The 26,224-nt window shown below is 37.7% G+C and overlaps 1 protein-coding gene across 1 annotated transcript in view; it reads left to right on the top strand.

Annotated features, from left to right (window-relative positions):
- Adam23 (ADAM metallopeptidase domain 23) overlaps positions 1 to 25,758 on the top strand; it is a 160,073-nt gene extending 134,315 nt beyond the window's left edge. Inside the window, exons 21-24 of the mRNA XM_042679084.1 lie at positions 1,311 to 1,430; positions 2,850 to 3,018; positions 5,852 to 5,963; positions 24,435 to 25,758. Of these exons, the coding sequence (XP_042535018.1) occupies positions 1,311 to 1,430; positions 2,850 to 3,018; positions 5,852 to 5,963; positions 24,435 to 24,574 (541 nt within the window). The 3' untranslated portion in view covers positions 24,575 to 25,758. The remainder of the gene's footprint in view (positions 1 to 1,310; positions 1,431 to 2,849; positions 3,019 to 5,851; positions 5,964 to 24,434) is intronic.
- Positions 25,759 to 26,224: the final 466 nt, after the last annotated feature.

Here is a 26,224-nt window from a genome sequence, read left to right as displayed (position 1 = left end):
AGACTTTCCTGCCCAGGCAGGCTTTGAACTACGATCCTCAGATTTCAGTCTCCTGAGTAGCTAGGATTACTGGCATGAGCCACCAGCACCCAACTCATTTTAAGAGTTTTTTGTGGAATGAATACCTGTTTTTTCTATCTTATTATGTTTCATTTTTATAAATGCACATAAAATATACCATAATTTAGTTCTCTATTCTTGAGCTTGTTTCTGCATTTTGACTACTCAGAGCTCTGCTTTGTAAACATTCCTGTACAAAATACATTCTTAGTGTACTTCTATGCATGTATCTGTAAGATCTGTACCTATCAGAAAAATTGCCAAATGGTAGGGACTGTGTGGTTTCAGTATCACTGGATAATGTCAAACTGCTTACTAAATATGGTTTTGCTAACAAACCTACAATCATAATATATATGAAAAGGTTGTTATGCCCAGACTTACCAACACTTGGCCTTAATCAGATTTGATTTTAACTTTTATACATTTTAGGAGGTGTGAATTTCTATATTACCATGACTTTAATTTACATTTCTCAGGTTAAAAATAAAGTTAAGCAAGCTTTCATACGTTCGTTAAATATAGATTTCCTTTTCAGCGATACCTCACTTCAATTCTTTGCCTACTTTTGGGGTCATTGTTTACTTAAGATGCTGAAAGTAGGTAGCCTCATAGTGGATGAGTCATATAATATATAACAGTGTCATCAAGGATTCAGAAAATTGCTTCTCTTCTAATTTGTGACCTCTAGCATATTTAGTTTTATCCTTACACTTACAAACTGCAAAGTGGATGCAAAAATTGCACATCCAAAGGTAGGAAGTAAGTAGGAGGTAGGAGTCAAAGTTCTTCTTGCTAAGCTCTAACTTCTTATCCAGGAGAAATCCTCCCAGAAACTCCCTAGCTGGCTTTTTCTCACCTCCCTGTAACCCTGGGCCACTTTAGAGGGTGAGGAGAAGGGATGCATAGAAAAGTGGATTCAGGGAATGGGAGCGCCAGGACTGGTTTAGACTAGTCACCATCCATCTTGCAGGGATACACATTTCAGTACCTGAACAAAACTGTGATCCTTTGGGCAAGGGAGAAGTCAGTCATAGCCAAACAACAATTACTGAACAAAAAGCGTTTTATTTTGTAAGAAGATAATACGTAAAAATTTTAAGGGTTCAGTGAAAGAATGTTTGTCTAGAGTGAACAAACCCCTAGGTTTGATTCTTCCACATCTTGCAAAAAAGAGGAGTGGGGGAGAATATAATTTGATTGTTTGGAGTTTGACTTCTGTCATTTGTATTTTTTAAAAACATGTGTAGTGATGTATTCTGTGGATTTTTACTGTGCACCAACCTAACTCGAGCTCCGCGTATCGGTCAACTTCAAGGAGAGATCATCCCAACCTCCTTCTACCATCAAGGCCGAGTGATTGACTGCAGGTAACACCGAATGTCTGCCTTAGAATATAGTTTAACAGATACCAAGTCACATAAAACAAATAGTTACTAAAATATTGTTTATAGGTATAAGCAACATCCTAATTGTCTGTAAGAAGAAAGCACATAGATACACAGTTGATTTTTATTAAAGATTTATATTATTTTTCAAATAAATATTATTCCCTTCAAAACAGTGTTAAGATAGTGCTCTCTTATGCAGAAGTACTACTATAATCCCTGCCTCTTCTGGGGTCTTCCTGAGCTATTGCTTTCAGCATCTTTCCTTTTCCTTCCTTCTTTTCTTTTCTTTTCTTTTCCTTCCTCCCTTCCTTTCTTCCTTCCTTCTCTCTTTCTCTTTCTCTTTCTCTCCCCCACCCCTCCCCTTTGTGATGATCCTAGGGCTTGAACTCAGGGCCTGGGTGCTGTTCTGAGCATTTTTTTGCTCAAGGCTTGCACTCAGCTTCCCTTTCAGCTTTTTAGTGATTAATTGAGATGACAGTCTTGGACTTTCCTGCCTGGGCTGGCTTTGAACCATGATCTTCAGATCTCAGCCTCCTGGATAGCTAGGATTTATAGGCATGAGTCACCAGCACCCAGCCATCATCTTTTCTTTATTTTTTTACCCTCCAAATCTAAATCCATATCTTCTGTGAATGACTATAATATTTGAAATTACCAAAAAGTAATTTTAAACAAATTTTTTAAATTGATTGGGTACTGAGTTGGATACTGTCGTTTTGGCCAAATGGTTGTTGGTTTACTGTCTTTTTAAGTGATTCTAACAGAGTCTTAGTAGCAGGATCCTTCCTGGAAGAAACTTGTAGTCTTCAAGCTAGTTTTTTTCAATTTATATGTGTTCACATCTTTAACACCTTTGTCAAACTATTCTATTATCATCTAAACTAACATATTTATAAGATATTTTGTTAGTGTATCACTGATTATCATTCAAATTTAGTTGTCCCTAACTTTGAAATTTTAAAAGTAATAAATATCAATAGAGAACCAATTTCCTTATTTTTCAGTTATGAATTGTCATATCCTTTGAAATAATAATAATAATTTTCAAAATACTGTCTATGGCCTGAGAGAACTAATGACAAATTTGTTTATTTTGATTTTACCCAAATGCCTTTACCCTAGTCTTAATGTTGGATGTCGGAAGCAAGTGAAGAGTTAGGATGCACTTTCTGAAAAATGACAGTTTTCCTGAATATATGTGGTGGAATAATGATAGTGAAAAGTCATTAGTTTCTCTTTCATTTTCCTTTTAAAGAAAGACAGAGCAGGGGGGAAATGAGAGTGGGAAGAAACTAGGAGAAACCCTGTACGTTGTCTTTGGTTTCATAAAGAACACATCTAGTTCATGTTGATATAAGTAAGGAGCTAACAGTTACATGGCTATCTTTCTCCTTTTAGTGGTGCTCATGTAGTTTTAGATGATGATACAGATGTTGGCTATGTAGAAGATGGAACACCATGTGGCCCATCCATGATGTGTTTAGATCGGAAATGCCTACAGATTCAAGCCCTAAATATGAGCAGCTGCCCACTTGATTCCAAGGGTAAAGTCTGTTCGGGCCATGGGGTAAGTAGGCATCAATGCTGTACAGCTTGACTTCATTGTCTGGCATGCTGAGTTCCTGTCATTCAGACACTCAGTCATTCTCTAATTGTAGCTGTTGCCGGTTTCTGCACTGATGATGAATGCTTCCTTAATACTTTTATCTGCTAAAATAACTAAATGGATTTTATTTTTGTTGTTTCTCATATCACTGCCTACTTGCAATCACCATATTCTCCAGGTATATACTTAACAGCTTCATAGTCAGGATTCTGCAGAGAAATGGAATCAGTGGGAGATCTAGCTAGCTAGCTATCATCTATCTATCTATCTGTCCCACTTTATTACATAGACTGAAAAGTCCCATAATTTACTGTCTGTATGGAAAGCCAAGAAAGCCACTGGTATAATTTAGTCTAAATCCAAAGACCTGAGAGTCAGCTCTCAGAAGAACCAATGCTATAAATTCCAGTTCTTGGGATAGAGAAGATGAGCTTTGATATCTTAGTTCAACCAGTGAAGCAGCAACGAAGGAAGCAAATTCTCTTTCCTCCTCCTTTTGCTCTATTCAGTCCCTACTGGGGAGGGCAGGCTGCTCTATGGAGCTCACCAATTGAAATGCCATCTGGAAACACTGTCATAAATATCCAGAAAGGATGTTGAATTGGGCATCCCGTGACCTAATCTAGTCAAGTTGACCCATAAATTAACCACTACAGCATCTCAAGGTTGGAAGAAAATTGATACTTTTTTTGTGATTGGGATTTTTTTTATTGTAAAAATAGTGTACAGAGGGGTTACAGTTACATGATTAAGGTAATGAGTACATTTCCTATTGAGCATTGTTGCCACCTCCTTTGTTTTTCCCCTACCATCCCTCCCCTCCCCACTCCCCCCCCCCCCCGGTTGTAAAGTTCATTTTCAACATAGTGTCTTGTACATCTTATTGTTACAATGGGTCAACCTGTATGCTTGTTTCAGCATACAGAAGATGCAGGGCACCAGAATCAAATACAATGAAAACGGGTTATACTGTGGAAGAAGAACATATAAGAGAAACAAAAAAAAATCACATAGTACATTTTAGATACATATTTTAGATAAAAACAATAGCAAGAAAGAAAAAACAAGTTGTGTTCCTATCTTGGGGTTCATTTCACTTAACCTCATCTTATATGGTCATATGTACATAGATTAAAGGTCAAAAGCTATGATACAGTTTTTAAAGGAACTGTACTTTCGTGTAACTATTTTATATAGCCCAAACAACTTAAGTCCTCTCAGTAATTCACTTTCAACCCCTCACTATTCATACCAAGCATATGTATATATGCCAGATCACACTGGAGATTGGGTCACAGATGATTCTCATACATGCAGAGTAAGTACATTTATGCATGGACCATTGCCGGCCAAAGAGAAGATGATATTCGAATTCATACCTGCATGTATTTTTAATTCCATGACCAAAGTGGGAAGATTGCTTTTACTGACACCTGAGTCTATTATCAAAATTTCAATAGTTATTTAAATTGGGCATAGCAAAATGATGGTATTTAAAAGTTTATATAGACTTCAGTAATGGGAAAGAGACAGGAAGAAACTATGAGAGAGTAAAAATGAAAGACATCAGAATGAAAGCTAAAAAGTAATGCAAAATAGATAGGCGGGTGATTCAGAGTAGAACAAAATGGAAAGGCCCAAGAAGCTTGTGTCTTATGACAACCTAGAGTTTGGGATTTGGTTGAAGTATAGGCTCAGTATAGCCTGGTGACTTACGAATGCAATTTTGATGAGGACTAGGAAGAATGATCAGATTTAGTCAAGTTTGAATCCTGGCTCTGCTTCTTGCTATCCCTGTGAGTTTGAGTAAGTCTCTTACCCTCTCCTAGCACTCACACCTTAGCTGGTATGAGCCTTAAATAAGATGCTTGTATAAAGGATGAGTAGTTGGCACATAGTAAATGCTCAATAACTTCTACATTAAAATAAAATCACTGGACAGACTCTTCAAGTATTTTAGTTATTGCTCTGAAATCATAAAACTTAATGCGTGAGAAGGCTTTTACTTCTTTCCTTCTGCCCTTCTCATTTTGTTAATAAAAGGTCAATTTTATGGAAAGTAATTATGTGTTGTAACGAGTCAGATTCAAAGCTTTGATCTTATCATTTGTAATAATCTGTTCCTAAGTGTTTTTCACAGAAGATAAGGGTTTTAGTGCTTCTGCCCCTAGTTTGCAGATGGTTATTTCATGTAAATTTCAAGTCTATGCATGTTACTGCTTGATCCTCAGAAACAGAGGAGAGAAAAATGACTCTGAGGTCTTCAGCCCGGCTGAGTGAGGAGGGGTGATAAAGCATTAGAGAAGGTGGGAGGGGTGCTCACTTGGTGAGGAAAGAGTATCAAATAAATTTGGGCATGGTGAGATTGTGGTGATTTAGGTTTCCTGGCCTTTATCTCTGTCACTATCTCTTGACAGTATCTTGAGCCCAGTATCTGTTAACTTATTGAGTTAAACATATCAATGTTCTTCGTAAATTGTCCAACTGCTTATAAAAATTACCCTGAAATTATTAGGCACTTGTGTAGTTAAATATCATTATGAATAATACAAATATAGGTTTTTTTATCTTAATCATTATTTTGCTATAAGTAACTGAAAATATATTACACAATTGTATCTATTCATTTTTCCCCTTGTCCAGTCCTCCAAACTGTGAGAAACTTTTGGAAACATCCCAAATGGTTTCTAAAGCCTCCTTCTTGCCCTGTGCTTTTCCTGCCCTCTGCTTTTCACTATGATTCCACAAAGCACAATGGAAAATAACCCCCACCTCTCCTCTTTTCTCTTCACAGGTATGTAGTAATGAAGCCACTTGCATCTGTGATTTCACCTGGGCAGGGACAGACTGCAGTATCCGGGATCCAGTTAGGAACCTTCACCCCCCCAAGGATGAAGGCCCCAAGGGTTTGTGTCATTTCAGTTTCAGTTCATTGGATCCTGCATTCATTCACCTTTTTCCACTGCATCAGGACAATATTTTGCAAAGCAACTCATAAGAACATTTCTTTTTGCCAGGAAATTTTGCATAATTCATTTACTGCAGAATTAAGGATTTTATGTATAGCATGTATGTAGATAGACAGATAGATAGATAGATAGATGTGTATTTAAGGTATCTCTTAGCCTAGAATTAGGAAGTGAATACATTAGTTTCTTTCATCTCCTTTCTTTTGCTCCTTTAAATCTTACATTTTTTTAATCACAAATTCTAACTCTCTGACAGTTTGTCTAAGTGGTACCAGTTTCCTAATCGATAAAAGCCTTTTGTGCTGATTTAAGGTTCTGGTCAGATCTCAGTGTTTGGTTCCTTCTGGAGAGAAGCTGTAGCCTTCTATACTCTTTTTGAGCATTCTTTTGATTGGGAAGGAATTCTTCATAGGACGTGAATTTTTTTTTAACAGAAGATGTTAACTTCTGTTTTAATCTGTAATTAAGAACATGGGGAAATTTGAATTTTAGAATTAGGAGTATAAGTGTTGCCCACAAACACTCTCATTTTTCAGGTGGGGATGACCAGGCCCTGAGGTCCAGTGGCATGCATATTACTCAGGTGGACCCAAGGAGCCTGATGTCATACTCATACTCTCTTCTATTACACCATCCTATCTGTAGTCTAAGTCATCATGAATAATCTTTTTTCCCTTATTCTCCCCATTCTTGTTCAATTCTCAAAGATATAGAAAAGCCATCAGTCACAATATACTTATACAATGCACTATAGCATTGTATCTGAGAAACCAAACAATTACCAGAGCCAGATCTGATAAACAATGATGACATTGGACATCAGCTTCTTTTTTATGGTACTGTGAACAGTATTTTATAAAGACTGTCTTTCTTTTTCCATTTAAGTATGAAAATATGTGTATTAATATTATCATGTTGATAAGCTTCCTTGCAGATGAAAATTCATGTATATCTTACAAACTTAGTATAGCCTATATGGGTAAATATGATTCCAAAGCAGTGAAGCTCTGTGGTTCACAGTTCCTGGATGGATTTAGGCTGTTTGGGGTACATGTGATTATTCCAAACAGTGGGTGTGTGAAGGCACATTTCATGCCTTTGCTTAATATGCCCCATGATATTAAAATTCCATAAGAATAATTAGCACACCCTCACAATCTATTTCTGTTCTTTTTCTACTTCTAAAAAAGAACCTATTCTACTTTTACATTCAGTTTCTTGTTACTTTAAAACTAGAACAAAACATTTTTGGATCTACCTTCAGAAGTTAGGCTTTGAGGGCTGGGAAGGTGGCTCAGTGGTAGAGCGCTTGCCTTGCATGCATGAGGCCCTGGGTTCGATTCCTCAGCACCACATAAGCAAAAATAAAAAAGCCGTAAGTGGCGCTATGGCTCAAGTGGTAGAGTGCTAGCCTTGAGCTGAAGAGCTGAGGGACAGTATCCAGGCCCAGAGTTCAGGCCCCACGACCGGACCCAAAGGAAAAAAAAAAAAAAAGAAGTTAGGTTTGAGATTTGGCTCTGATAAGAGAAATAGGGGCTCATTCTCTCTAATTTTTCTCTATCTAATGTCTATGATTTGCATATAGATGTTAGTCCTAGACATCTATCAACTAAGCTAAATTTTCTTAGATACTGCTCTACTGACTTAAGTAGGGCTGAAGATTATTATTTGGTTCTGTCTATTACATTAAAGTTGAGACTTAAAGCAAATAGCCACATTTTACAGAGGAATGTAAACATTTTCCAACGTTGTTGGCAATTTTATGACTTCAGTTTTTTAAATGCTGATAATTGGGCTTGAACTCAGTGTCTGGATGCTGTCCCTTAACTTTTTTTTTTTCACTCATGGCTGATATTCTACCACTTGAGCCCCACCTCCACTCCTGGCTTTTTGCTGATTAATAGGATATAAGAGTCTCATGGACCTTTCTTCCCAGGCTGGCTTCAAACCTCTATCATCAGATCTCAGCCTTCTAAGTGGCTAGGAGTACAAGTGTGAGACACTAGTGCTTGGTTCAATGACTAGTTTTTATAATTTTGGGTAAAAGACGATGTAAAGAGAGAAATTATACACTTCAATTTTTGTTTTCCATTTAGCAAATATTTATTGACTACTGTTGCCAGGAGAGCATATTTTTGGCACATAGTAAGCATTCAATCAGTGTGTGAGAGAAATGTGTGAGAGAAATGAAATGCCTCATGTTCATGCTGATTTTCAGGTGATTTGTATCCATTTGTTTTATTGGCTTGCTGAAGACTAACAGGTAATGAACTCAAGATAATCATGCTATCAGTACTTTCTTGACTGTAGTTTCTGCACTATGTGAGGTTCCTCTAGGACTTGTCTTCACATTGTATCTTCTTGGGATCCAGTTGGTTTGGTTGGCACTTACTTTATTGAGCAGTGTTTGGATCTTCCCCATGTATTTGCCGTGTATAATGAGCATGATCTGGACAATCATATCCAGACATAAAAGTTTCCGGTATAGACACAGTGATAAGGTACTTAAAGTACTTTAGTTAATTTAACCTTAACATGCTTCCTTTATATGGAGAAAAATTAAGAGTTATAATGAAAATATTGTTTTTTAAAATAAATTGTGAATCTAGACATAAAAGATAAATTGTACCCAGTCCTTTGGATAAAGACTAAAGTAGTAAAAAATAAAGGCAAAATCAGTGACTCTATTTCCATTGATTTCAGAATGTCCAGAATGGACTAGTGTGTTTTGGCATTTCTTTCTTTTTAATTACATGTTCTTGGAAGAATAAGAGATCCTACTTTTCTCCATGTGGTAGACTCATGACCATTATAGTCACTGCACTTGTTAAAGTTGTCTGTGCTGAACTCACAGTTAATAAAATATGCTAGCATTATTCCTTCCAGCTTCCTAAATGAAAATTATTGAAAGACAAGAAATAAGATATCAACACACAAGCCATATGAATGTGTATTTTCTTTGTTTCCTTCCCCCTTTTCTCTCCTTCCTTCCCTCTTTCTCTCCCTCCATTTCTCTTTCTCTCCTTCCTTCCTTCCTTTTTCCTTCTCTCTCCTCCCCCTCTCATTTCCCTCTCTTTTTTCCCCTCTCTTGTCTCTTCTTTTCTTCTCCTTCTTTCCTTCCCACCCCTCCCATCCATTTTCTTCCTCCTTTCTTTCCCTCTCCCTTTTCTTCTCCTCCTCTCTTCTCTCCCCTCCCCTTTTCTTTCCATTTGCTTGGATAGAACCTAGGGCCTCACATATGTTAGGCAATTGCTCTGCCACTGAGCCACACTCCAAGCCCTCTGAATAAGGATTTTCAAAAACATTTTATATTAGATGTCATTAATTCCTTCTACATTGTCATTTATTCCATGTATGAAAAGTTTGTATCCTTCTGCTTTTAACGGAAGTCAGTTTAATAACTTCCATTTGTTCTAGCATAGAAAATACTTTAACTCTGTGTAAAAGAATCCTCCCCACCCACTGTAAAGATCCACACCAGTTATCAGTAACTTTTGTCAGCTTGTAGATATCTTTGCACTGTGCTTATTATGGGATACAAAGGCCTTTTCTTTACTTTGTGGCTATTGTGACATCATCACAATAACAGTGATGAGAAAGAGGAGAAGAAACTGAATCATATAAAATGTTTTCAGTGGTATGTTAGCAGAGACCCTTTAATCAAAACTATGGTCATACACTCAGAGTTAGAAAAGGCCTTGGAGCCCTTTACAGATGCTTTACAAATGAGAAAACTAATTTAAGTATCAGGCTTAGCAACTAATTAGTGGCAGACCAAAAATGTAATCTCCTGAGCTTTAGCCCAGTACTTTTTTCTTTTTGTTTTATACTGCACTGCCTCATTTAAAGCCTAGTATTCAGTTATTCTGAGAGTTTTTTTTGAGCATAATAACAAGTTAGAGGGGTAAAACATGACCACGCTATGATGACACTACTTACTAGTGGCACTTCTCCTGGAATTGTAGTGGAAAGGAAATACTATACAGTTAGTATTTTAAAAGCAATGATCTCAAAATGTTAGCATGAGGAATACTGTTTGTTCTTTGCATATGTCCTTTGGTGACATTCTTTGGCAATATTCACATCTTTGGATTTATCATTCATATCATTAGTGATGAGATGATTATTATATACATTTATGCTCATGTATAATTATGTTTCAAGTAGGTATTTTTCTCATTAGGTATGACCTCATGAAAGCTTAAAGATTTGCCAAGTTTTAAAATATGTTAGAAATTTGGCTTAGCTCAGCAAAACTCCTTATTTTCTTTGGCAGCACAGATGGAAATAATGTCTTAATTATGAAATAACTTATTTTAGATCCTTCAGACACTTATCTCCATGTATCCAAAATGAATTTTAATTTGTTTTCTTTTATTTCATGAAAAGGAGTATGAAGATCTAGCACATAGAAATTTGGAGCAGGATTAAATAGTTATGACATCAACTTTAGACCATAAAGTACAAAGATTGATTTAGTTTTTATCTCTAATCCTAAGTGTTAATGAAAGAACTATCATCAGGAGCGACTTTAATTCATAGAGTACCAGTGGCAACCTTGTTGCCTCCTGTGTTAAAGGCTGTAGGGATCTAGCCTCTTTGGAATCACAATGGTGAAATAGTGCCTCCTTTGTTCCAGAAACTCCTAAAAGAAACACACACACACACACACACACACACACACACACACACACACACACACACAGAGCAAAACAAAAACCTCACTCAGTTTCAAAAGAGCACAATTTCTAAATGACTGAAGCATGAGTTGTCTAGTCTTAAAAAGGAGAAATTATAGTTTTTGTTTTGGTATTATATACTTACCAAAAATTTGACCCTTTAGTGCAAGTGAACCTTTAGAGCAAGGAGCAAGACTAAAATGTAATAATCAATACACAGGAGAAATAGACTTGAACGCATCCTATGTGGTAATCCCCGGGCCCGCAGTATATTATCATGACAGGTAAATATGTCAAACGGTTAAGCAAAGGAAGACTCTAAGTGTGGGCTTTGTTGTCACCCGGAAGCTTGAAGAGCTTCAAGTTCAGGAACAGGGAAGAAAAATAAGGTATATCATTCTTTTTCCAGCATAATATGTAGGAGGGCAAAAAAACAGTTAGTGGTAATGAACAAATTAATGAGTGAATATTGTTACATCATAAATTACTAGGCAAATAAAGCTACCTCGTATGCCCCCAAAGAGCCAAGAACACCTTTTTCTCTGACATGATAAATTCTTATAACTGTGAAAAAAACAACTACAACTTGAGTTCTCCCCTGTAAACCTTCACCTGCATGAGGGCCACCTACTTAAATGCAAGCCAAATTAAAAACTGATTGAGGCAGTCCTTAAAGAGATAGCCCTGTTCCACATTAGGACAAAGAGTCTCAGGGCTCTGTGTTTTCAGGACACCAGAACTAAAAGTATCCCAGGGAGGGAGAACAAGGAGAGGAGAAAATATTTCTAAAAAATAGCCACTTTCTTTTATCCTGCTTTATGTTGAATGCTTATCAACTAAGAATTCCAAGGAGCTGGGTGCAGTAGTCGTCATTCTCAGTGCAGATTATGGGCTGTATCTGCCTGTCTGCAATATACGCTTGTCTTGTGGAGACATTTCCTCTTTCTATAATTGTACAACACGTTGTTTCTGTATGAGAAATTATACCATAGATAATCCAAAAAGGTTTTTTAATTATCTTGAATATATATTATTTGTAAATAATTAACACATTAACATCACCTTTTTTTTTCTTTTAGTTGGTCATGGGACTTGAACTCTGGGCTTGGATGCTGTCCCTGAGCTCTTCAGCTCAAGGCGAGCACTCTACCGCTTAAGCCACACTGCCACTTCCAGTTTTCTAGTGGTTTTATTGTAGATAAGAGTCTCATGGACTTTCCTGCTCGGGCTGACCTTGAACTGTGATCCTCAGATCTCAGCCTCCTGAGTAGCTAGGATTACAGGCATGAGCCACTGGTGCCCCGCCATTAAAATCACCTTTTATGGGAGAGCAAGATACTTTTTCCTATGGTTTATCATTTATGGCTTATGTAAGAAGTTGAAGTAATAGGACTGACTGTTTTATGCATTTGAGCTCTGAGAGCCCATGCAGAAAACTTAAGCTAAAAAAAAGAGAACAATAATTTAGTACTCTGAAGGCAACAGTTTTCTAAGGGCTTAAAAAATTGGGGTTTATACTTGATATCACCTTTCCATCCCTGTAGCTGACTCTGCAATTTAAAGCTATAGTTTGTGTTACTCTGAGTTATAATGTCACCTTTGGGAAACATTTTTACTTCTTTATGTGTTGGGTCTTCCCTTTCCCCTCAGTTCTCTGACTTTCTCTGGTTTGTGTTGTGTCTTCCATCTTTTTTTAAGGACGGTTCAAGTTGTGATTTCATATTAACTATGCTCTCTGTCAGTGATACTATTTAACCCATGATAAAATGAAGTAACTATATAGTTACCCAACAGTGTTAGAGATCTAAGGCTCTCTGCCTTTACCAGTACAGTATTTTGTTGAGAAGGTCAATAATCCCAATATGAAGCCTTACAAAAAGAACTGAGTCTTGGTTCTTTGTTTTGTACTACTATGTCTCATAGCACACATATCTGTGAGAAGTGCTGCCTCTCAAAGTTAATCTCTGTGCAAGGGTAAGGCCATCTGATGCTGTAGCATGCATGCATGCATCCACATCCTTGAGTTCACATAGACAACCACTTCCTATATAATCCTATTTAATCCTTCCTATAATACCAGACTTCCTTTAACCTGTGTGGAGAAATCATTGGAGCCTTCCACCCATTCCAGGTCTACTTTCCAATATGGCAATGCTATGCAAAGAAGCAAAGAACAACTCACACTAGTGTGACTCTGTAGCCATCTGCCAATTGGTGGTCCAGAGCAATCTGTGCCATATCTCAAGAGATCTGTACATCCTCCCTGTGTACTGTTCCACAACGGTATCTAAATAACAAAAGATTCACTGTCCTATTTTCCATGACAGAAATCCAAACTTTGCAGGGATAGTTTAAAACACACCTTCCAGGAACTTCTCCAGTGAAATGTACTTAATTTTAAAAGTAGTCTGTTTTAAATCCTTAAGGATTTTCACAAAATGGAATGTGATGCTTCAGATTTTGAAAAGATGTCAGATGTATTTTACAGTTTGAGAACCTTATGGAATACATAGTAATAGCTAATTGATTTTGTAACTGAAACAGATTTGCAGGCATGCAATTTATATTACATTTAAAACTTACCTCATACATGGTTAGAACTATAACTCCAGCTGGATAACTTACGTATTTGAAGGTGTATAAAAGAGATCATGTTTTTACAGAATGGCATGTGTCATTTGAAGATAAATTCAAGATTATCCTCAAAGATCGTTAAAGTGTCTGATGACCTTAATTTCGAATTTTCAAGTGAAGATTTTCCCATCTTGAATTTTCAGAGCATTTCCTGGGCAAATTATTTTGTATGTTAGTGAAATCATTGTGTTGTTTCTTCTGTTTAAAAAAAATCTTCATTTTCCTCCACACAGTGAACTTGGCCACAAGCAGGCTCATAGGGGCCGTGGCTGGCACCATTCTGGCCCTGGGGGTGATTTTTGGAGGCACAGGGTGGGGAATAGAGTAAGCATTCTTCCATGTTTCCTGATGTGTCTGTTTGGTGCCTAGTATGGGCGGTGATGCTTGGGACCTAAGTCTTTTGTCTTGTTGACTGTTTCTGTGATGGTACACTTGTGGTATGTTTTGAATGTGTTCATGTCTTGTTGTCTTGTGGTGTTCTTGTGCAACGTAGAACCTTCTCCTGTCTGGACAATGTGGGGCATAAAACAATGTTGGGGGTGCTTAGGGTCAATTCACAATTCAGACAATAATCCAAAGCTTCCATTGCTTCTCCACTTACAAAAATACAAACCTTTTCAAAAGAATCGTTTTTTTTTAAACTTTTTATTGACAGAAAAAAAATGCTTTTATGTGAGTGTTTTCTTAAGATTGCTCTAATGACTTTACTTGTTAACCAGATAATAAATTTACACGTATTAATAATTACCAAAAGTTATTGGTGCTTTTTGAAGATAGAATAATAGCCACTTAATGTTTTCTTCATTTGTTTAGAATGGCATAGGGGACTTCAGTTTTTTAAAGATATTTAGGATGCTGTTTTCATTTTTCTCTATAAAATAGGCTAGTAATTCAGTGTGAAGTCTGCATAAAAAGCAAGGAGCCTAGAGAATGAAAAAGATACGGAATGCAAACCTGCGCAGGCTTATGTGGACATCTGCAGTTCATCTGCTGGTTTATCTGTGAAGCACCAGTGAGGGAACAAACACATCCCTTGTGTGCAACTTGTCACTAAATCCAATCAGAAACCCAGCTCTCCTGGTGCCTGTATTTAGGTTGCCCTGCATTTGATCCACATCCTCCAAATAGCATCCAGTCTCCATGGGATGTTGCTTCACAAGGTCACTAATATGAAGACGCGATGATTAGGATGCATTCCTCTCTCTAATTGCAGAGAAATGGCTGAGCAGCCCTTCAGTCACACTCTGCTTTCTCTATTTACAGGGGCAGTAGTGGAGTTAACACTTCATTATAACCCAGAAATGGGTTATTAGAATCTTTAAGGAAGCACCAGACAGCGTTTAACCAGTGCACACCACAGGCATAGTGATGATATCTGACACAGCCCTCAGTCTCATTAGTTGCTGCACATCATATACTCCTCTCACATCCCAGCATTGGGGAACCCAGTGCTGGAACAGCATCAGGAGAGGCCTAAGCCACACTTCGTGTGTCTGCTTTCCTTAGAAGGGAAAGACTCTGACTAACCTTACATCTTCTAACTCATATCCCACCAGTATACGCTGTAGAACCATTTAGTCCAGGAGTAGACACCGTACTGGAAGAGAGATTTTATGTCTCCTTACTTTTTAGAAAATAAAGTCTACAACAGAGGTGAACTATGTAGAGACAAGAACTTTGTCCTGTTGAATTTCATCTTGAGTCCATTGACTCCGTAATAGGCAGCACCGACTTTCTTTGCCTGGGGAAATTTTAATACCTATGTGTGTATGAAATTCCTTTAAGGAGGAAAACCGTTTTCTGGATTTCATTCCAAATGTGTGTTGTTTTTAAACATCATTTATTGACTATAATTTTGGGGCTATAAATTTAATAATCCTTCTTTTGAGTCTCAGAGATAGGAAAAATCAGAAAGGTCTTTGTTGTGAAGCATGGTGCTTGTTAACGAGCATTCGTTTCCACTCATCTTTGCCAGTGTTGTTGATTTGTTGCTAACTCTGGTTGTTGCAGGTAAGTCTGTGTAAGTGTGTAAACATTGTTTCTAAGATGAAGTTTGTTATTATTTTTCTTGTTTTGTGGCATGTTTTTCCCCAGGAGCCTACTGGCTTGTCCTTCAAATTCTGTATTTTGCTACAATTGCTAAGTAATTATCTTTAAAAATAAAAATTCATAACCAAGCACTAGTGGGCCTATGCCTATAATCCTGGCCACTCAGAAAACTAAGATTTTAGGATTGTGGTTCAAAGCTATCCCACACAGGAAAGCTGTGAGATTCTTATCTCCAATGAACCATTCAGGAAAAGCTAGAAGTGGTGCTGTTGCTTAAGTGGTAGAACACTAGACTTGAGCAAAAGAGCTCAAGGACTGTGCCTAGGTGCTGAGTTCAAGCTCCAGGACCAGAATAAAAAAAGAAAAATTCATATAGTTTAGTATAATACTTCCTACTTTAACTGATAGAGTAATATGCATTCAGTCACTAAAGACTCAATGGGCAGATTAAATTTTTTTCTTTTTTTTAACTCCTCAGTTTATACACATAAATCAGGAGTCATTTCTTGTGGATAGGGTATTATGTCTGATCCCCAACTATTGTTTTGTGAGCTAGTGAAGAGCAAATTTTCTGAGCTATAGAGTGTGTACATGGCAATATGAGCTAAAAAATATTTGTTTCAAAACAAATCACTCTTGAGGAAATATATGTAAATAGATTCAAGGTTAGTCAGAGTGAGCAGTAGGTAGCTAACTCTCTCTGAAGAATCAAGAAGCAAATGACTTTTGGATTGTGACCTGCAAGGTAATTGTTATAACACCTCAGCATTGCTATCTTAGCAAAATAGCAGCCTTAAACAGTTTGTAAATGAGTAAGCATGACTATGTTCAAATAAAATGTCTTAGTAAGAATAGTCAGTGGGGCCAGTTTGGGCTGTAAGGTTGTCGTTTGTTGACCCTTAATTTATGGAACTCTTAGAGCTAGATAGTTCTATGTTCAGATTTTACTCCATCATCTATTAACTTTTAGAAATTTCTGTTCCCTTCTTTATTGAGTTGGATGGTCATAGCTCCTACTTCATATGGTTTTTGTGAAGATCAAGTGAGATGATATGCCAAGTGCTTCAGAACTTGCCCTGCTACATTGTAAGGAACTCAAAGTGCAGTAGCTACACTGTGTTGTCACTCTTAGTATTATTGTTAGTATTATCGAAGTGTCTCTAAGGGCCACTGAAACACTGAGTGGTTTAAGAGTATGTTGAGGCTCAGAAACCTGAAGAAACCCATATCCCTGACATGTATCCTCTACCTGCTTCCTCCTAACCATAGAGCTGGGTGGTCTTAGGGTAAAAATGACACACACACACACACACACACACACACACACACACACACACTTTCAGTGGCAATCCCTTTATATATAGTCAAGGTACTGATGTGAGAAGAAAAGAGAATGAATGACTGTGACTTCTGGACAGGGATATGTGTTGAGAACTGAAAGTATATTGCTAGTACAGGGAACTGTACCTGCATAGTCATGTGATGTGGAATGTGATATTTAAAGTAATTCTTAGTTTGCATATTTCAACTACATGTAACAGTTTAGATTTTTAATGATGAGCAAAGGAGAGGAAAATAATTATTAATCTTTGTTGTCAACTTCTACCCGAGTTGGTAGAAATTCCATTTTATATTTTCTTTCTTGCTGTTGTTCCCTACTTCTTTTTTGAGTATTTCAACCCTGAAATTTCTCTCATAATAAATGGGAATTTAAGGGAGATCTACTTATTTAAATTCAAGGAACCCTTTTTCCATTTCCCTAAAATTACCCAACTAAGTTCTATGCTTCTTTTATGTCTTGGAACCCCATTCTGGTGTTTTAACACTTTAAGAACCAGGAAGAAATCTATCTTTGAGAGCAAACCTTCAAAGTTAGATCTCTCCTGGTAGCCTCCTTCTGATGTCTAAACTTTAACTGTCTTCACCAGGCTGTAGTAGCTCATGCCTCTACTCTTAGCTACTTAGGAGGTTGATATGTGAAAATCCCAGTTAAGAACTATTACAGGCAAGAAAGTCCTTGAGACTTTCATCTCCAGTTAACCACCAAATAGCTGGAAGTGGAGCTGTGACTCAAATAATAGAGCATCAGCCTTGGGCAAAAAGCTAAAAGGGTTATGCGCAGGCCTTGAGTTTAAGTTCCAGTGCAGATACAAACAAACAAAACCCTTTGTCTCCACATTTAAAATTCATAGGTCTTTGGAAAGCATCATGCTTCTTGGAAGAGCACTTCTGCAGATAATTTTCTTTCTCTGTTTCCACGATCTCATTTGGTAGTCAGTTTGAGCTAATTCTAGTGTGATCCTATGTGTATTTTCATTTGATTGATTTATGATATTGGGGAAGGAAAAAAGACAAAATATGTGCAATGGAAGCACATGCCTCCTGTTTGCTTCAAACTCTGTGGAAGGTGAATTTAATGGAACATAACTGTTAATAGGGCAGAAATTTGAGATTTAAAGGCATAGAAATCCAAGTGGTCACTGACCGTGACAACTAAAGTCCAAGTAAGCTAAGTAGAGAAAAGCGCTTTGTACAGCAGGGTGTTTACTTATGAAATTGCTTACTGCCTTTCCCATGTGATAACAGAAGTGGTTGGCTCATATGACTTTCTTCCCATGATCCTTTGTCACAGGTCCTAGTGCCACCAATCTCATAATAGGCTCCATCGCTGGTGCCATCCTGGTAGCAGCTATTGTCCTTGGGGGCACAGGCTGGGGATTTAAGTAAGCAAACGCCGCATGTCTTCTTCTCAGTGGCTCTGGCACTCTCTTCTGCTTACATAACCAAGTTTTGAGTTCCTGCTACAATATTTTAAGTGTTAATAGTGACTTCACAGAACAAATATATTTTTTACTTCCAAGCAGGTTAGAAAAAACAAAGCATGGAGTCTCAACGGTCATCTTCAGGAAAGTACATGAAAGGTAGAGGAGGTTCCTAGCACTCGTTTAAGCACGAAGTAGATATTCTTCAGTAAAAGACATTCTAAATTACCTTCAGTTAACGAGAAAGTCAGGTGGAAATAGAAATTCCTGATTATATTTGTCACAATTGGTTTATATTCTGTTGACATTTTTACAGTTTTAATCACTTGGTGGTCATTATTTCTCTCACATAGCAAATATAACTTGGTGATTTGAAAAGATTCATTCTTCATCAAAAAAATCTTAAAATATTTTAATCCACTAACCACCTGAATTGATCTTAAATCGTAATTTGAAATAGCTTTGTGACACTTAATATTTTCTAATTAACTGCTAATTTTGACATTACTGACAAGCCTGGTATGTTTTCATAGTGATCTTTTAGTTTGGATTGATTTTGATCACTCAGCTAGCATTATCTAAGATGTTTGAATAGACCACATTGAATAAACACAAATAAAGGGCCATTCTGATTAAATAATTTAAACCTGATTTATCCAATTTGTATGCTTCTATGCCTCACTTTTTATTATCTTTACATGACATGGTGACTTGATTATTATGATTTGTAGGTAAGCCCTCCTGGGCCAAAGATTCCTGTGATAAACTGACTTTAGATCTGTTGAAACAAATTTAAGTGGGAAGAAAGTCCATCAGCCAGATTCAAAACCCACTTTGACTCCATCCATGCAAACTATGCCCTGAACTAAAAGAATGATTGCCTCAATTATGAACTTTATTTTATATTTGAACTCTTGAATTCAATACATTTAAAGTAGCTAAAATGCTCTTATTGGAATTGATGATGAGAGTTAAAAAAATAAATGAATTCAATATCTTCTGCTAATCAGTATTGTTGCATTAAGGTTTAATGAGTAAGCCTGCAGTTTTTGATTGTCTTCTACTTGGAAAGATATTATGTTTTTACTAGAGACAGAGTTGAACTTGTTTAGTGAAGTAGTTTTGGCAACACCATGTTTGTAAAGACGTCAACAAAATGGGCATCTGGTATTTGGATGTCTCTTCATAGTTTGCCCAGACTTGGGTCACTCATACAGTACCTCAGACACAATGTATTTTTGATTGGGTTAGTCTCATTCCAGCAAAAACTTGTCATAGTGTCTCACTACTGTCAGGAAGTCATAGTACATTACAGCAATGTCCTACTCTGTTCATGATGCTCTTTTTTTTTCATAATGTGCATCAAGCAAAAGAAATTTAGCTCATCCCCAGGCGTCTTTTGTCGCATTGAGAAACCTCAGCTCCAAAGGCCTGGGAAAGAGTCCCTTCTGCATCATGCATGCAGCCATGTGCAGTGCTAAAATTATTATTTCAGCATTTGAAGATAACAAGTGTGCCCTCTTCTGTAGCAGGACCTCAAAACAGCGGCCTGGCCTAGCTCACAGCTTGATTGCATGGTTTTTTTTGTGGGGGGGCGGTGAGGCAAGGGGAAAAGCTTTTAGCACTGTATATATAAGTAAATTAGGCTCTATACAGGTGACTTATGTCTGCAAGAAATAACTGATTTTCAGAAAGGTAGGGAAAAAAAGGTGGAAGGTTGTCATAGAACCAGCCGACCTCCACTGGCTGCAGCGTGGAGATGGTGGAATAGATAAATGTGGGCTGATCACACCAAAGGCCTTTCCCATGATTCTGCTACTCACTTTAAGAGAAAACATTGCAGAAAGGTGCACAGTAGACTGAAGTAAATATAGGGACTAGGAATGATTCTCCAAGGTGTAACTTTAATTTGTAGAAGCAGTTGCAACCTCATTCTAACTCTTAGACGCTACATGATTTGCTTTAGATTTTAATGGTTTATATTAAGCCATAAAGAATTACAAAATGTCAGGCCAGCCATGATTTTCTCAAGCATAAAGTCAGGGATACTCTGAGACTTGATATTGCCCCCCCTTCCTCATTTTATTTTATTTTATTTTATAATTCTGTCCTTTAAAAAGTGTCTCCTTAAATAGGTGATTGAAAGCATGCCTATGAGAGTATGTGAATGTGTGTTTTTATATGTATAAAGATTCATAAAATGATTGTGATCTGAAATTAATTCAAATTTAGACCGTCTCATTTCAGCCAAGTAGTAGTCTCTGAAAACTTGGGTTAATGTAAACAGGACTTTATGAGCAAGGGTACAGAATGCCTAGAAGGAAGAAAAGCACTTTCTTTGATTGGTTATTAATATGATTGTTTTGTTATTTTACATATTCTGACATATTCAATAATGTGGTGGGTATTTTTACTGACTTTGAGTAATCTTGTACTCCCTACTCCAGATGTGTGAGGATATTAAGGGATGATTTAATTTATAGGTTCCTGGGTGTACATGTAGGGTCTTAAGATTTATTCTGAGACCTCCCATGGGAAATGAACATAGGAATGTGGCACACTCTTCTGTTCACCTTCCCATACCCCAATGCATCTCTATATTACCTACATATAGAATAAACTTATAAACTTTGGTATAAAAGATTGCTGACTTGTGTCCCGGTTGACTAACATAAGCTCCTGGCATCTACTTAATGCTGAATAGTAATGCTATTCTATTTGACTATCGGAGCTGTTGTTTTTACAGGACAATTGGAGCAAATGAAATGGATGATAGAACATTTTAGTAGCATCTATCCTAAAGCCTAGGAAAAATGAGTGTGAATTTTATGTGTACATTTAAAATGAAAAGAAGCTTTGCGATTACCTTGCAGGAGACTATTTATCTGACAGTCCCTTTGAATACTGGAATCCTATGTGAGCAATGTGGTCATTTACATGTACATAATGTTTATCAATCTCATGGTTGACAGCACTAGGAAATGAGATCTCAGCAATGATAGGAAAAGAACGGGAAGGTAACAGTGACATAGTCTGTAGACATTTGAAATTACATGGATTCCAGGATGAATACTGAAATTGTTTACCATATTGCAATGCCTTAGACTATGGTGTTCCCACCACAGGTCCCACTTCCTCACTATTAGCTCTCTCCATGGGATCCTGTGGCAAAGTTAGTTTCCATGGCCACCAGTACTGGCCATTATGGCTTTCTAGAGCAGCTCCTGATGATCTAAGGTATCTGATAAGTATATGCTTTTCATTTGTAATTCCTCTCTGAGAAGTTACTTGGGTTACAAGTTCATAATGAGCCTGTTTCCTTTGGCTCTAAGACATTCTTTTTGCTCCATGTTCCATTTTGTTGACACACTAAATAAACGCTTATGTATACTTACAAAATGATATTATACATCATCTCTCTATATAGGAATAGAGCTATATCTAGGGTAGTAACTTAATCTTCCTTTTTTAAAAAAAAATCAAATGTCTTTTGTGGGGGAGCAGGAAAGAGTTTTGATTTCCACAGAATTAGGAAGTACAATAAGTTTTTGCTAGTTTCTCCATGAGAAGAACAACTAGACTGCTGCCTTTCTTAATCCAAGACCATATCTCAGTGTAAAATAAGCAGCTGGACTTCCTTAATTCCTAGAACTCTTGAGTTAGGCACTTTTTATCAGCCTTGAGAGACAATGGTGATGACAGACTGGCCAGGAAGATCATGCATGTCCTTGACTCAGTGCCCTGAAGACATGAACTCAGCCTAAAATGGCTGAGGAAAGGGTGCTTTCTTATATTTCTCATCATAGAAATATAAGAAAGTTATTGCAATAGTTAACTATACAGGCCCATATAAGAAGAGCTGAAGGTCTTATAGCTCTGAGATGGCCAGTTATTTGGAGAGTTTTAATTATGTAATAGACATGTATAAAATATGCATTATAGACAAAAAAAAGTTCAAGTTTTTTCCAAGTGTAAAAATTGGTGAAAACTGTACCAATATAAAGTTTACAGATCATGTCAGTATTTTGTAGGGATCCAAAAATAACTGACAGGTTATGATAAAAAAAATCTAATTGCTTTTAGAATTGCACAGGAGACTATTCAGAAAAATCAAAATTAAAAAAAAAACACAGTAACATAGTAAAATGTAACTTTTACATTCAAATTGATCAAGAAGGAATTCTGCCTTCAGGAGAAGAATTAGGACACGGAGTTCTTAAAGGTGGATTGGCTTGTGTGCTTTTCCAATTTGGGCTGAGGAAGCTGGGCAGCCAGCTTGCTGCAGGGGCATCCCACCCTCCCCGTTGCTGGGTCCCTCCCTTCTAGCTTGTCTGGAGTACAAAGGTCCTCCATTCCCTGGTTGGTATTTTACATTGAAAATTGATGGCTCTACAAGATGTCTTAGCTCTGACCAAGAAACCCAGCGACCCTGCAAAACATTGTTTGTGTAAAGGTTCAATCTTAGCTTTAAAAACTGCCTTTTAAAAGGACCACACATGTTTGGACACCTAGATGGAATTCCATAGCTCCATTTAAAAATGAACAGCGTCGCTGTTTGTGACCTTGGACATGGCAATGTATTGATGTTCCCTGTATTTGAATTAAGTAACTTAGATGTGGGCATTGTAGTTACTTATATGCACAGTGCTAGTTAGGTTTGCTCTCTCCTCTGCATTCAGATTAATCAGGTGAATATTAACATTCCTCGAGTTCCAGCAATGTATACCTAACTAGGTCCTCCAGCGTCATTTCTCAAGGTTATTTCAGACTCACAGTGACTCCTTCAATACCTATTTTGGGAAGTATGAGCCTGGGTAGCATACATATGTCCTGTGCTCCACAGCAAACAAATCAGCAAGATACATTGTAGAAAGCCTCCCACTAGGACTTACTTCTGTTTCCCAGTCAGCATTAGTAATACCTGCTTTCAAGAGCATTGATTCAAAAGAGGGCTGGGTGGCAGTGGTGAAGAACAGTAAGTAGCTCTTTTACAAGTAGTGTTTGCTGCAATAGACTACCTGAGGGGCCAGTGTACCACATGTTTTGGCCATTCATGAAAATGTCTTAATGGACATTGTCTTCATGTCTTAATGTCAAAATGTCTTAAAGGATCTTTGTATTTGGTATTTCCAAAGAGAAGCATCAGAGTAGTCATTCACAAAACAACAATGACAACAACAAACCAACAACTGTGCAGGATGTGTTTTGAGTTTTGGGAAGTGGTTTTTATTTTTAATTACTTACAGAGGAGGAGAAATCTGTGGTAATCTCTGCTACAGAGGGCTTGTAAGGGTACCTGCGTGGTCCTGAATGAGTGGGCTGGGACTCCATAGGGCTGGTAAGGATATCAATCTGGCTTGAGTGAGGAGCTGGGAAACAAGGGATCAGGGATTCCTCAGTGTGCAGGTTTGCATGATGCCTCTGTGGCAGCAGCATTGCACCCGCCAGTATGCAGACAAATGCATGAGTCCATGCTTGATGCCCCACATGAAGCCAGACCATGGGGAGGTTGCAACCAACTTGTGTTGTTGCCTTGTAGTGTCTTGCTGGTTCTTTCTTCTTCCTTCCTTTCTTTTTTCCAACATAAGAATCACTTGTTAGGAGACTGGACACTGAACAAGGCATTTTAACTTGCTTATTTCAACTAGCTAAACGGCTGCGTTTGCTTAACTAACCCGAGCCTGTGTCCATTCTCCTTGGAGTGTACTGTGTAACGGTGCACTCTGTCTTCCAACTTTCTACTATGAAAAATGCTTGTTCCATAGTGTGGTAAGAGTTCACACACCCAAGTCAGAGATATCTAAATAGAGTAGAGTTTTCCCCCAGTACCTTTCTTGGTAAAGGATACACTCACAGACACAGAAACGCTGGAGGCTTGATGGGAAGCTGCCATAAGACCTTCAGAATTTTATTTTGCTCTCCCAGGAGCCTCTACATGGAAAAGGTCTCCATACAATAATTTTTTTTTAAATCTAGCTAATTAGCTGTGCTGTTTGCTTCTGAAATAAGAGACAAATTGGGCCCCAGAGTTGGCCTGTGATTACAGGTTAATGATTTGACGTTTCTTTTGATCTTCACAAGCGAGCACAGTGTAGTAGGGAGACATGAAGATACTCATTAGCTCTTCCGTGTTCAAGTTGTCTCAGAGACTGCCTCCCTGTGAGATGATTACTTTGCTCTGGAACTAGCATTGACGTCGTTATTGCTTGTCTCACCGTCATCTGATTAATATTGTGGATTTTTGTTTCCCCCTGTTTGCATCTTGTTTTGACTCACTCTGGAAGAAATGTCAAGAAGAGGAGGTTCGATCCGACTCAGCAAGGCCCCATCTGAATCGGCTGCACTGGATGGATACCACCTTGTGCTATGGGGTTCTGGGTATGACATACTCGTGGCCACATTGCCAGAACTATTACATCTGTAAACAGAACTACTGGGTGGTAATGACAACAGAGCTACAATTGGGGTGTTGGAGATGGGAGTAAAAGGAAACTGTCCCTTTGGAAATAACTTCAAAGACCCCCCCCCCCCATAAAAGTGAGGAAGGGATAAAGACTTTGTCCTATAAAGAACTTTGGAATCCTTTTTTTTTTTTCTAACTAAAGGAGAAACATCAACAACAAATAAGTGCAATAAAAGAACCATTAAAAAAAATAGCAAATGATTGCCCCCACCCCAAGCCTGCTGGCACTTAATATCTTCTAAATGATTTGGCATGGTTTTTTTTTTCCCTTCTTACCACCAATGACAAACTCCAGTGGCATGAAGATCCAATTTTCGAAAGGGTAAAACCTGCATGGCATATATACAGCAACAAGCTAGCAAGCCAATCCTCAGCAAAAGCTGCAGTGGGAATTTCTAAGGGGAAGACATCAGATGGGCACAGAATCTGCCTGGGTCTGGGTAACGCCTCCCCATGCCCCGCCCTCTAAGCCTCCCTTCCCCTTTGCCCACTAAGAGCCCCACTTCTGGACCAGCCCAGGGCAGAACTAGCCAGGAATGTGTTCTTGTTAATTCATTCTTTTTTCACCCCCTTGGACTAAGTATCCTTTGGAAATGGGAGCTGGAATTTGAACAATGATGCTATTGTATAATTCTTTTATAAATGTAAATATGGAAATAGATTTTGACGGATCATTTTCACTTGTCTGTATTGAAATCCTTTTCTTGTAAAGGTTCTCTGTAAAGTTGAGTTTGTTGCTTGCTCCCCATGTGTTTTTGTTGTTTCTTTCGCTTCATTCTTTCCTTTGTCCTTCTCTCTTGTTACATATGATGGTTGGGCTTGCTTAGCCATAGATGCAGGGAGTTTGGGCACAAAACAGATGCAATTGAAAGTTAGTATGCTTGAAACCAAAACTAAACAAAGGAGGGGGGGTGGACAAAATAACAAAATAACCCATATCAAAACTACAAAACTATGTAAATGAAAATATATATGTACTGACAAGTGTAAAATTTTTTGATGTCATCATCTGTATATAATGTAAGAAAGTAGACACCCTGTCAAATTAATCACAAAAGTGCCAAGCTCATGATTTTAGGTTTTTGTTTTGACGATTTTCTTTCCCTGTCTTCAATGTGAAAGGAGGATAAACTTTAAGCCTTAAATAAAAAAAAATAATCTTTAAATGTTGAAAGCTTGGGAAAAGAGTTAAACTTTCCATTTGATTCACGTCCATTGTTGTCACTTGTTCATTCATTGTTCACCTTCCTGCCTCAGAATCTGTATGGTAGAGCCTCGTCGTGAAAGTGTGCCAGTTGATCCTGTTCTTTCAGGCTCTGTTTGGTGGTTTCAGGAAACTTTTCTTAGCCTCTCTGTTTTTCTGGTCCATGAGTTATTGTGCTGGGTTCCAGTGGGATTCCATTTTATACAGATTCACATCGTTCTTTGCCCTCCCAGCAGAGTTGCAGACTGAATCCTGGCATTCCCAAGTCCCTCTTGAGTTTCCTTCACATTCACCCATTTCTTTGGTTTTTGATAGCTCAAGATAGGTCAAGATAGTTTCTGCTCAAGTGTAAGCTAGCAAGTTGATAAAGAAATTCGGTTCATACTTTGTGTGCACAGACTTACCCA

This window comes from Dipodomys spectabilis, unplaced genomic scaffold (assembly GCF_019054845.1).
Source record: "Dipodomys spectabilis isolate Male_0828 unplaced genomic scaffold, ASM1905484v1 ptg000051l, whole genome shotgun sequence".
In the NCBI taxonomy this organism is placed as follows: Eukaryota; Metazoa; Chordata; class Mammalia; order Rodentia; family Heteromyidae; genus Dipodomys; species Dipodomys spectabilis.
This window is presented reverse-complemented; position numbering and strand designations above follow the sequence as displayed.